This window comes from Quercus robur, chromosome 6, assembly GCF_932294415.1.
Source record: "Quercus robur chromosome 6, dhQueRobu3.1, whole genome shotgun sequence".
Lineage (NCBI taxonomy): Eukaryota > Viridiplantae > Streptophyta > Magnoliopsida > Fagales > Fagaceae > Quercus > Quercus robur.
The window spans coordinates 41234752-41248192 of NC_065539.1; the positions used below are offsets into that span (position 1 = coordinate 41234752).

The following is a 13441-nucleotide window of genomic DNA, read 5'->3' on the forward strand; positions in this document are numbered from 1 at the left end:
TTAATAATAATTAATTGCAATAATTTATAATTTTTAGTTGCAATAGAGGTTTTAATACTAAATTGAATTTTAAATATTTTTGAAATAACTGAAATTGAAGAAATCAAATTTTTTTTGCAATAACTTAAATTGAAAAAACCGTTGTAATAACTTGATACCAAATTATTTTACGATATATTTCAATAAAAATTTCAAAGAGACAACTTATTGGAACAAATATAACTTTGTAATAACTAAATATCAATTATTTTGAGTCCAAATCATCTGTCTCATTCTTTCTACTCCACTCTATACTCCACCAATAAAAATATAGCACATGTCCATCTATTTAATTACTCCTACCATTGTGCCTTTCCTAATTTCAATTACCTAAAATAAATAAAAGTAAATAAAAACCCAGCCCATCCCCACCACTACCCCTACCAGTGTCGGTGCCATCAACCAAACAACTATTCCCCCACCTCTACCACCATCCTTCTCTAGCACCAGCCATTGGCACTATCAACGTTTCCAGTCACGGCAAGCCACCATTACCTGGTCTACGCCACCACCTCATTGATTTTCAAAATTAAAGCCAACCACCGCCTCACTGTTCTTTAAATCCAAATCAATCTCACCATCCCTCTCAAACCCACCAACCACCATCACACTATATGAACTATCAATACAACCCACATAGCATTTTCTTCAGCCAAAGACAATACTTGAACAAAGGCCTTCACGTTATTGTGTAACTAAAGGAAAACTGAGCTCAACAGATAAATTAATTAAAAAGAAAGCTACCATAGGTCCGTAGCTTTATTGATGAGAAAAAGGGATTTGTGGGTGTTGTGCAAATTGGAGCCTTCAATTCCTCTTGTTGTTTCTAATTTATGGGTTTGGTTTCTTTGATTTGGACCGTTTTTTTTGCACCTGCACTATTGTTGTGTTCTTGGATTTTATTTTTGGGTGGTAGTGTGACAGCGGTCTGGATTTGAAAATAGTGAGGCGGTGGTGCAAACCAGGTGATGGTGGAGGCCATGACCAGTGACATTGGTGGCGCCGATGGTGGTAGTGTTGGTAGTGGTGGGGATGAGCTGGAGCTTTTATTTATTTATATTTATTTTAGGTAATTGAAATTAGGAAATGCATAATGGTAGGAGTTAATTTAATAGATACCCATGTGGCATATTTTTATTGATGGAGTATAAAGTGAGACAGAGATAATGAGACAAAAGATTTGGACTCAATTATTTTACAATTTATTATAATGACAAATATGAAACTACAATGAATATATTATTACAATGATCTAATACCAATTATTTTACAATCTATTGTAATAAAAAAAATATGAAATAATTATCTATTACAATAAAGATACCATTACAATAATTTGACCTAAATTATTTTTGTCAATTCTTTGCAATCTATTGCAATAAAATTCGTAAAATAATAGCCTATTACTAGAAGATATTCAAAGTAGTAAATTATTTATTGCAATAGCAAATATATTATTACATCAAAATTGTCATTAAAATATTTAAGGTTTATTGCAACAAAATTTTTTTAGTACAAACCTATTACCTGAAATTTTACTTCAACACTTCACATAAACTATTGTAATGACTCTGATGTTATTGCAATGATTATTTTTCATTGTTATTTATTTATTTATTTGTAGTGAGCTAAGAACAAAACAAAATCTGCTTGTAAGGGGAAAAGTAAATGCTATAACCTCTATACCATGTCAAGATACCAATGCAAGTGCAACCGGGTTACCAAACCGCCGTGATAGTTGCCAAGGCATTACTCCATACATTGTATATATATGTTTTAATTTTGCTTATGATTATAGTAACTATGGGGTTCATAATCATATTCTCCACTTGATTTGCACATATTTATGGGTGTGATCTCTCAAGTCTCAATAATTGCACAAGAGCAAAAAACTGTGTTAACACAAAAAGGAGTTATACATGCCATTGTCCAAAATGGTACTATCGAGACAGACGATAAGATAGTGAAGGTTGCGTTGCAAATACCTTACAATTGTTTTAGATTGTCTTAGGTAAGTATATTTATGAAAATTGATTTCTATTGCATGGGTTGCTTGAAGAAATCTTCTTTCTTTCATCTTTTCTTCTTTGAAAGCTTATTATGATTTATGTATAATTTTATTTAAAAATCCCACATCATCTCATAAATTAAAAATAACAAACTGTGTAAACATTCATTAAATAATCAGAGGTTTTTTTGGTTTGAAGAAAAAAAATAATGTTTTTTGGAGTGTTTGGATTTTACACCTTGACATTTCAAAATTTGGATTTTACCCCCTGAAGTTTGGAAGTGTTTGAATTTTACACCCTAAAATTGTAAAACTTTAAGGTGTAAAATCCAAACACTTCAAAATTTTAGGGAATAAAATCCAAACACTTTAAATTTAGGGGGTAAAATCTGAATTTTGAAATGTTAAAATGTAAAATCCAAACACTCCTACATTTCAAGAGGTAAAATCCAAATTCTGAAATTTACCAGTTCGTAAAGCTTAAATAATAGGGTTATATATGTAAAATTGCTAACTTAAAAACTCCTAAATTTTAGCTCCCACCTAAAACATAGTCTACAAAATAAGACAATTCCCCGTTAATTTTCAAACTTAATATTAAAAAATGCTCCAACTCTCCTATATTCCTTCAATCACTCATGTTTTCAACTTTTTTTTTTTTCACCTCAAATGTATAATATGATTAAACATACACTTAAATCTCAAATAGCAATGAATAGAAAATTAAAATTCTACACCCAAAATTGTGTGCAATGAGGCTAGTTTTACTTAAGAGAAATTATATGTCCACAACATTTTTACAACATTTTTACAACAAATCCTAAGTGATAGGTTGTTACTAGTTGTTATTGTTGCGATAAAAAAGTAATCTTAGTGTTAGGTTCAAATTTGAACCAATAACAACTAATTACCTATGATTTGTTGTGAAAATATTGTAAAAATGTTGTGGACGTAGCACCTCTCTTTACTTAATCAAAACCAAATACATTCATTATGTAAGGTTGAATTTATTCAACCATTTAATTGGTTTTATTCCGTGCCAAATTTGCTTGTATTTCAGCATTTAGTAACCATGTATTTAGGTGGGCTTGTTGTAAGGGTAGTAAGTGAGATAGAGTGAAATTTGCTCAAAAGTGTGCAAGAAAACAGAGACTCGCGGCTGCAAGCCGCCAGATGCAGCACACGTGCCAAGCATGCCAGAAGGTGAACAGTCATGCTAGCTGTAGCACTACAGGACAAAACAGGACAACTGGCCATACGGTTATCTCGCGACTGGATCTCGCGACTTAGTCAAGTGACGAGGTCAAGCCGCGAGCCACCCATATTTTGTAAAACCTGACGTTTCACATTCCTCTCTCACTCCAGTATAAATATTTATTTTACCCACAAATGTAAGAGAGCTTCCAGAGAGAATTTTGAGAGAGAAACCCTAAAGAAAAACAAGATTGATTCACCCACAATCTATACTAGACATGGCAAAACGGGCGGGTCGGGTCGGGTTCGGGTCGGGTCAATCGGGTCACGGGTCAAAAACGGGTCATTTTAAGCGGGTTGAAATCGGGTTCGGGTCAATCGGGTTGCGGGTCGGGTCGGGTTGGGTCGGGTTGACCCGTATTTTTCACATGAAATTTTTTATTTTTTATATTTTTTATATTTTTTTATAAAGAAAACAATATGTATTTGCCATTTGGATAGTTATGCAACATATTACTTGATGTAAAATGCATTATTTTGCATTCACTATTTATATCAAGAATAAACTCAGTTAAAATTATTAATATTTATTCAATAATTTTAAAATTATACAAATCCTAACATTACTATCTAAAACAAAACAACACAAAGATAAGTAAAACAAATATACAAGTTTTATTTTTACACAATATCAACATTCCAAAAAAAAAAATTTACAAATGACTTATTGGATAACTCATTTGATAAAGAATAAAAACATATAAGAAAGTTACAATTTTAAAAATTAATTTTATAATCTATTATCAATTGTGGTTGACACTCTATTTCAATTTGAGATATACATTAAAGTTTGATTGCTTACTTATTTATACCTAGTCTCTTTTATGAAGATCATATCATTGTTAAGCAGCACACACTCTAGGAAATATCATAATTTATTTTGAAAAGCCGTTTATTTTGAACATAAATTGTTAAAAAATAGATCTAAACATTCATAATTTATACTAATTTGATACTTTGACTTTACTATTTTCACACTCATGAATGTGTCTCACACATATCTACAATTTTAAATCTGTTTTTAACTTTACTGTAACTAGATTATCTTGGCATGTACTTTGCTATTTGATATCTAAAAATCTTTACTCATTACAGAATGCTCAACCATTTATTTTTCAATTAATTTGCATGCAGTTATGTAAATGTATCAATTGTTTCCTTAAAGCTCACAATAAACAATTAAACCAATATTGTCTTAATTTCACTATTTTTTTTACCAAAAAAAAAAAAGTTTTAAAAAAATGGTTCGGGTTCGGGTCGGGTCGCGGGTCGGGTCGGGTCACGGGTCAACCCATTTTTGCTTCGGGTCAAAAAAATCGGGTTCGGGTCAGGTATTTTTCGGGTCGGGTCGGGTCGGGTCAGAAAATTCTGACCCGTTTTGCCATGTCTAATCTATACATTAGAGTCTCTTCAAATTCCTCAACTCTCTTCCTCTCCATTATCAAAACCTTGAGAGGCATTTTACCAAACCTTGTTCTCACCATATTCATCACTGCGAGAGAGCTGTTTGGATTTCTGGGAAGCAGTTAGGAAGGAACCAATCTTCATTGGTTGATGCTACGGTCTAGTAGCAGAATCCGGGAAGTTAGAAAAGAAAAAGGTTCGACGCAACCTCGTTGGAGCAAGAAGCTTGGAGGGTTTAGGTGCACTGGATAGATTAGGTTTGGAGGGTCTATTGCTGTCCATGTATCCCAACTATATTTTCTAGTGGATTGTTTACCGCTTGAAGGGCGGCGGAGAGGTTTTACGCCGAGGGCTTCGGTTTCCTCTTCGATAACACATCGCGTGTTGTCTTTGTGTTTGCATCTTCCTTTCCTTTTATCTTTGCCTTTTATTAACTGCTGTGGGTTGTGCTTTTAATTTGGCTTAGATAGTTTTTCCCAATTCCATATTATAGCTTATGTTAAGTTTCCGCACACTAGTTATTTGACATAATACTTGAATTGGTTAAGTTGTAATTTAGGGGTCTAAACGTTCAAGGGTGTTTATACACATATTTGAACTTTCCCATTATTTATAGGATTTTACTAACGTGTGCCCTAAGTGCATAGAGAAATGTTATATCCACAACATTTTCACAATAAATTCTAAGTAGCAAATTATTACTAGTTGTTATTGTTAGGGTAAAAAAGTAATCTCAGTGATAGGTTCAAATTTAAACCAATAATAATTAACCACCTATTTGTTGTGAAAATATTGTAGGTGTGACACCACTCAAGACATATATTAGTAAACCATTTTATGAAACTTTTTATGGAAAAATAAAAAAGTAACTAATTAATTTAACAATTTTTTCAATTTTTTATAAAAAGATTCTTAAAATGGTCCGGTCTGGACCTTATTTATATAGTTTTATAAACTTTTTCAAGCATCTTAGAATTTATAGATTCGGATTCTCAAAAAAAAAAAAACAAAATTGAAAACATATTTTTAGTATATCATTAAACAATCTTATAGGTATTTTTATACATTTTTTTACTCACATATATTTTTAAAAAAATTAAAAAATATTGTTTAAATGCATGTAACAAACAGCCATGGAATTTGTAGATTCCAATAATATAATAATTGTGTGGACCAGTTTTGCTTTCATTTTATTAACACCCGTCTCCTACTTTTCTTTCTGATAGGAGGAAAACAGTTAACTGAATTTGCATCGGAGAGATTCTTTCTTGGTATTCTTTCGTGGATTGACAGATTGATTGATTTTGATAGCAGCCCAGATTCAAAGATCCTGTCTTTTTTGGGCTCACGACAACAAAAATGGAGGAAGCTACTGGTAGAAAGAGCAGCCCTTCCCCCTCTTTTCTTTTCTATTTCACTCTAATGTCTTGTTTGATTGTGTTGTTTTGTATTAATTTATTTACAATTTATATATTTATGATCACATAGCATGTATTTTTTTTTGGATCCAAGTTCTTTTCTCTGAAAGACTGAAAATTTATCTAAAATGAAGATGCCACTACTTTAATTGTTGGACTATTTTGCTGATCTCTCAGTGGTCGAAACCAATGATGGAACTGTTTCTGTGGCTTCTGCATTTGCTGCTCATCAAGAAGGTAAGAATGAGATAATACTAATAGCTTGCATTTAACTCTGATTTTGTGCCAAAGTTTGGGTTTTGAAAATACTAATAGCTTGCATTTAACTCTGATTTTTTTCTCAAAAAAAAAAAAAAAAAAACTCTGATTTTGTGCTAAAGTTTGGGTTTTGATAATTCCATACACTCAAATTCTCTTCTTTGCGATCCAAATTTATTGGGTCATTCTAACAATTATGGCCTTAGATAGTACTAGTTGTTTTTGTTGATGTTTCAATTGTTTTGGATATTGAGCAGCTGTGAAGGATAGAGACCACGCATTCTTAACAAAGGCAGTTGAAGAAGCGTATAGAGGGGTAGAATGTGGGGATGGAGGCCCTTTTGGTGCTGTTGTTGTACGCAATGATGAAGTGGTTGTGAGTTGTCACAACATGGTCTTGAAGAACACAGATCCAACTGCCCATGCTGAAGTCACTGCAATAAGAGAGGTTATCAAAGAAAGACTTTCATTACATTGCAGTAGATCTTTTCTTCTAGTATGTGACCTTGTTTCCATAGTTAGATCATCACTGAATTATTAGTGGTACAGTTAAAATCTAAGCAGGGAGGTGGCCTCCTAATAGTTTTATTAGTAAGGAGATCTACTGAATAAAAAGTTACAATTTTGACAGATAACACAAGTCTAATATGTTCCATATTGATGGTTAGAAATAGAATTATGTGATATGGTTGAATTTGTCAACGTGTCTAACTTGATTCAGTTGGCACTACTTCACTTTTGGACTATTATGACTACAACCTGTAGATTTCTTTAACGTCCTCATTTAGGGTATATTTATCATATGAAAATGCTGTTAATAGCTATTGGCTCTGCTCATTAAAACGTGGCTTGTTGTAATTTAGATTGGAAGCTTCTGTAACTTTATCTGATCTGGGTGCTGTTAGAATAATGGTTAAGTACCCTTTCCTAATAGAATAAACTTTTGGTGAAGTGGTAATTTATCATAGTATCAGAGCATGTGCTCCTAAGTTTGAACTTGTCTCCACTCCACATTCCATTTAAAAAGTTATAAATTCTCACATGTTGGGCCCATTTAAAAAGTACCCTTTTCCTAACAGTTTAAAATTAAACTATTGGGATAAGCAGTAATTTATCAAATGCATCTTTTTGTGAAACTGGAAACCATTAAGCTCCTTAGATTGTGGACAACATTAACCCCCATTAAAGTCTCCCTCATACTTGTGACTGCAATAGTATTCATGATTACATTGATTATTCCTCTGTGATCAATTCAACCTACTACAGTTCAATTATTTTTCTGCAGTAATTAAATTTGACAGTTGGAATAGGAATTTCTAGCCCCTTCTGTAAACTTTGATATATTTGCACTTACAACAACTAGACTTAAGCTCTTAAGCCCCTGGTTTTAAATCCCAATTGTATTGGGCATATTGACTGCCTGGTTGTGAACAATATCCTGCTTGTGTATATCTTGTATTTCTAGTGGCAAGCAGGAAGAATCTTACTAAAATCTTTTATTAAATTAATGATTTGCTACAGAAAATAACAGGATAATTAAATGTCACATTTTCATGAAAACCATGATATCATGATTCAGTTAGTCTTTATGAATCTTGTCACCAATGATCTCTAGCTCAAGTCGCACCTCCTCCCCTTGTAAGCAAGCCGGAGCATGAGATTGTGATCCACTGGGTGCATAACTTCACATGAAAGAACGCTAATATGGTCTTGCGAACAACTTAGAAAAGTAGCATATAAGACATCAGAATTTGCTGCCTCAGTTCTGGAACAGCTAGATAACTATTAAGGCCTTGACAAGAATGACCAATTTGACTCACCAGTAGTTCTTTTCAAAAGCTATGAAAGCCTTATGAATATGCTAAAGATAGATAATCCCATTGAGTGTTTATGTGTGTGTTTGTTCTTTTTCTTGCCTCTTTATTTATCATTTATTTGGGATTGGAGTGATGGAGTTTGCAATTGCATCAAGATTCTAGTGTAAATGAGGAAGTGTTTGTACTCATTTTTGCTTGTCAAAGGTACACGATCTTTATGCTATGTTATGGTGCCTATTTTCCAGGCATGCAAAAAGCTCCAGCAAGTTGAGCTTTCGGACTGTGAAATCTATGCTTCTTGCGAGCCTTGCCCCATGTGCTTCGGTGCTATCCATCTGTCACGAATTAAGGTTGAACTACCCTGTTCTTTATTCATCTCTCTTTCTTTCCCCAGATTTTGTAGCTCATGACATTACTTTTTTTGCTGCTTTTGTGTCAGAGGTTGGTTTATGGGGCCAAGGCTGAAGCAGCAATTGCTATTGGGTTTGATGATTTTATTGCCGATGCATTAAGAGGTACTGGTTTCTATCAGAAGGCTCACTTGGAGATCAAAAGAGCAGATGGCAATGGGGCTGCCATTGCAGAACAGGTCTTTGAGAAAACAAAGGCAAAGTTCCAAATGTATTGAATACTTAGGATTCCCCTTTCCATGATTTGTCATTAACTGATCAGTCATTCTGAATGGCTTCATTTCTAATGCAATTGTTTAATAATGGTTTATACACTATCAAGCTAGACATTGATATGCCTCACTATGATGCATACATGCTTGGTTGATCCCATTGATGGAGATATACCATCCATCTCCTTTAATCCTTTCTTTTGGTAAATAGGTTTTGGCCACAGGTGAAGGCGGAACGGTTGATCTAATTATCACACACACACATATATATATATAAAATAAACAAATATTCTACAGTTTGAATAAGGTGATCCTGGAGTATGCTTCCTGTTATTCACTTCAATCTAAAAGAATTAGTGAACTTATCTGGTTGTAGATCAAAAGTGCAACAAGAGTAGGGTTATGAATGCTTGGATAAATGTATCAAATTTTTTGTGTCCGCAAAATTTTAAGGGTAGGAATATATGGGACAATGTATAGTAGACGGGTTTTGCTCTCCATCAGGCAAATATAACTCGAGTGAAAATATGCAGAGGTTAGCAAAGCAGGCAGACTAGAGAATGAAGTACAGCCAAGCATCCGTATATTTTTTGTTTCACTGTCCAAATTTATAATGTAAATCATTTCCAAAAATATTGTCCCTAACATTACTCATTCACGATAATATGGTACAAGACTGCATAGGTTTGGCCATGAAGTGAAGCCAGAATTTGGGTAGGTTAAAGGAGTCAAAAGCTTATCTATACTCATGTCCAATGACTAATGCCATTTGTTTTTAAAGTCTTCTGCACAAATTGGCCACAGAAGTCTCTTTTTTTTTTTTTTTTTTTTTTGTTAAAGGGATATTTCATTGCAAAACTAAACTGCCTCTGAAACAGAGGTTACATATCGGTTATACATAGTACCAGCGCAGTCTAAACTAAGAATAAAAGCAACATTGGATGGGGGTTCCATAAAAATGGAGAAGTCTTGAGCCAGCAGAGCTCCCCTTCTAGCTAATGCATTGGTGCACTTATTTGTCTCCCTATAGCAGTGCTGAATTCTTACCTGGGGAATTTCTTTCAGCCCTTCTCTGCAAACAGCCACCATAACATCAATACCATTTGGATTTCCCAACTCTTTATCCATAAGGTCAACAACCAGTTTTGCATCTAATTCAATTACAATTGCTGGAATTTTAAGGGAATTGCAAAGGCAAATTCCATCTCTTAAAGCCCAGAGCTCCGTTGCAACACTAGTGGCAATCCCGATTGCTCTTGCAAACCCTTTCACCCACTCACCATTTTCATTACGGATCAGTCCTCCTCCTCTAGCCAACCTGGGGTTGCCCATGGATGACCCATCAATGTTAAGCTTAAACCAATTGGGTGGGGGAGGTAACCATCTAACTTGTATTTTTTACTTGGATTGGCTATGTCTCTCAGCTATCCCCAGGTATGCAACCTCGGCAACTCGAGCAAAAGTCTGTGCCTTTAAGTCTTTTTGATTGGTTGTCTTCCCAAATACCACATTGTTTCTATTTAGCCAGAGGGACCAGATGGCAATAGGAAAAATAATGGCCCAAGCTATTTCAGAAGCCTCACAAAGCTGCACGGGCTTACAATTAATTCTCAACTAGTTTAGGAGTTGGGTGCCATAGAAAGTAGCAAATGAGGCAGGAGGTGAGAATGAATTCTAGAAGAGTTGCGCCTTCGGGCAATCTCTTAAAGCATGGATTATTGATTCAAGAGCTGAGTTATACATCAAGCACAGCAGTGAAATATCAATACCTCTTTCAGCAAGAAGCATACGAACCGAGATGCTTTAGTGGCAACACTACCATAAGAAGCACTTTACTTTAGGAAGGGAAAGGATTTTCCACACCCAATCTCCACTAAAGGATCGGGGTGCTAACTTGCTCTCATTAGTATCAGCTATACGATAGGCATCTTTCATATTAAACTCTCCACTAGGGGATAGGCACCGGGATATTCAATCCTCACTTTGATTGGAGAAAGGAATAGGGGTAGCTTTCATACTCAACAGAATGGATCTAGGTAAAACAAATGAAAGCCCCTCCCAATTCCATCCAAAAAAACCCGTGACATCTTTCAATCTGACCTTTTCCTCCCCTCTATTTAGTAGCCCATATATAAGGCTTCTAAGAGTGCCCTTATCCATCCACTTGTCGAACCAAAAGGATAGGCCACTTTCCTTTCCAGCCACCCACTTAAAGCCCTTAGCAAAGGTGGCTTCTTCTTTTCTAATCACTGACCAGATAATAGAGCAAAAGGGAAAGTTGAGAAGATTCCTAGTGCTTCTTCTCTGACCACAGTGTTTATGGGACAAAACTTTTACCCACAATGAGGATTTTTCAGTTTTAAATCTCCAGTTAAGCTTGGCCAACAGGGCAGTATTTTCTGGTTTGGTAGCTTGAATACCTAGGCCTCCTTCTCCCTTCTCCTTCATAATTTTTTCCCACCCTATAAGGTGGAGTTTCTTCTTATTATCAGAGGACCCCCACAGAAAGTTTCTGTTCAACCTATCCACTCCATGAAGTATTTTTGGTGGGAGAGCAAAGCATAGCATAGAGTAGTTGGGGATGGTGGATGTCACTGATTGAGTTAAAACAATTTTGCCCGCAAAGGATAACAAATTGGCCTTCCAGTTAGCTTACTTACTCTGAATGCGGCTAATAATAAATCCAAAGTCTTGAGGCACACCCTTGTGCTTAATAGAAAAACCCAAGTACTTACCAAGTGAGGGCATGGATCTGAAACCCAAGACTTCGCATAACTCCTCTCTAGCATTCTGGTCTACATTAAGAGAGAAATAAACCCGCGATTTTTCTTCGTTGATTTTCTAACTTGAGATAACACAAAAGGAGTCAAGCACGTCCCTTATAACAGTGCAATTTTTCCGATCTACCTTCACAAAAAGCATGAGATCATCCACAAAGAATAAGTGCAAGAAGGCCAAGCCACCTTGGGATGATTTGATGGGATTCCAAAGCTTCTCTTTGCATTTATCCTCAATTAAAGCCCCGAGCACCTCCATGCAAAGGATGAAGAGGTATGGCGAAAGAAGATCTCCCTGCTGAATCCCTCTCGAGGGGAGGAAAGGCTCTAAAGTACCCCCATTGAACAAAATAGAGATAGATGATGTAGAGACGCAACTCGTGATCAGTGAAATCAAATGGGAAGGAAATCTGAAAAGCTTTAAGGTTTCTCTTATGAAACTCCACTCAAGCCGGTCGTATGCCTTTTCCATGTCTAGCTTAATTGCCATCAACCCCCCCCCCCTCCTTTACCTTTTTTCTTGGACATAGTATGAATGAGTTCTTGGACTATGATTGCATTATCCACTCCCTTCCTTCCTAGGACAAATGCAGATTGTAGTGGAGAAATTAATTTCTTCAAAAGAGGTCGGATGCGCGCTACAATGATCTTTGTCACCACCTTATAAATAATGTTACATAGACTGATTGGTCGATAGTTACTCAAAGACTCTAGGTTCTTACACTTAGGAATAAGTGTGATAAGTGTTTCATTCATATATCCCAAAATAGTTCCAGAATTGAAGATTGACTTCACTTCCTTTTTCACTGAATTCCCCACAACTAACCAAAATCGTTGGAAGAAGCTAGCGTGTAGACCATCCAGACTAGGAGCTTTGAATGGCTTAAGGCCCCATAACCTGGTCGATATCTACTCATCAGTCATAGGATAATCAATGGATGTCGCTTCTTCTTCATTTACATGGTTGTACCAGCAAGGAGGGTTCTATTCAGCTATGGGGGCAGAGGTGTGGCCTGAGGATAAAAGGCCAATGAACCCCCCTCTGATGAAATTTTGCAATCTCTCTATCTCCATTCAACCAGTTCCCAACTCTATCATTCATACAAAGAATGCAGTTTCTTCTTCTACGTATGAGGGTTGAAGTATGGTAGAAGGCGGTGTTTCAATCACCCTCTACAAACCACAAGATATGGGCTTTCATAGCCCAAAACTCTTCCTCCAGTTTTGCCACTTTTGCGTATTCCAATCTCAGCTTCCTCTCCAAATCCACAAGAAATTTATTGGGCCTAACCAACAAGTTCTCTTGGATTCCCTTGATTCTTGCCAAAATTCTTCTCTTCCTGTGAAACAGATTCCTAAATTCAGCTCTATCCCAGGCATTGGCCTTCTCAATGAATGTAGACTTGGCTTGGTGTAAGGAAGGAGGGTTGGTCCAAGCATCCCTAACCACTCCTAGAAAGGAAGGATGGGAAAGCCAAATAGGCTGAAACCTAAAAGGCCTAGGCGGGTGAAATTTCAGTTGTTGTCTAAACACAACTTTACAGGGCAGTGGTATGAGTGTGTTTTTTTCTGGATGAGAAACAGCCGCTTTCGGGTGAAGGTCATTCCCTTAGAGTTGACAAAAACACTATTAATTCGTTCCTGGACCAGGTCTGACAGAGGCCTGTGATTAGACCAGGTATAGCGAGGCCCAGTGAATCCACTATCCATCATTCTACAATTGTCCAAGCATTCTTGAAAATGCATGGCTCTACCTATGTTAACTGATCTCCCTCCAAACTTGTCATCTCCCATAAGCACTTCATTAAAATCTCTGTCTAGGTCAAGTTACTATTCCTATATCT

The 13441-nt window shown here is 35.8% G+C and overlaps 1 protein-coding gene across 1 annotated transcript; it reads left to right on the forward strand.

The window, feature by feature from the left end:
* The first annotated feature begins 5882 nt into the window (after nt 1–5882).
* LOC126688781 (guanosine deaminase-like) lies at nt 5883–9011 on the forward strand. The gene is made up of 5 exons (XM_050383607.1): nt 5883–6080; nt 6301–6360; nt 6639–6829; nt 8444–8548; nt 8638–9011. Exons 1-5 carry the CDS (start codon nt 6065–6067, stop codon nt 8824–8826), a joined length of 561 nt encoding a protein of 186 aa, XP_050239564.1. The 5' UTR covers nt 5883–6064; the 3' UTR covers nt 8827–9011.
* Nucleotides 9012–13441: the final 4430 nt, after the last annotated feature.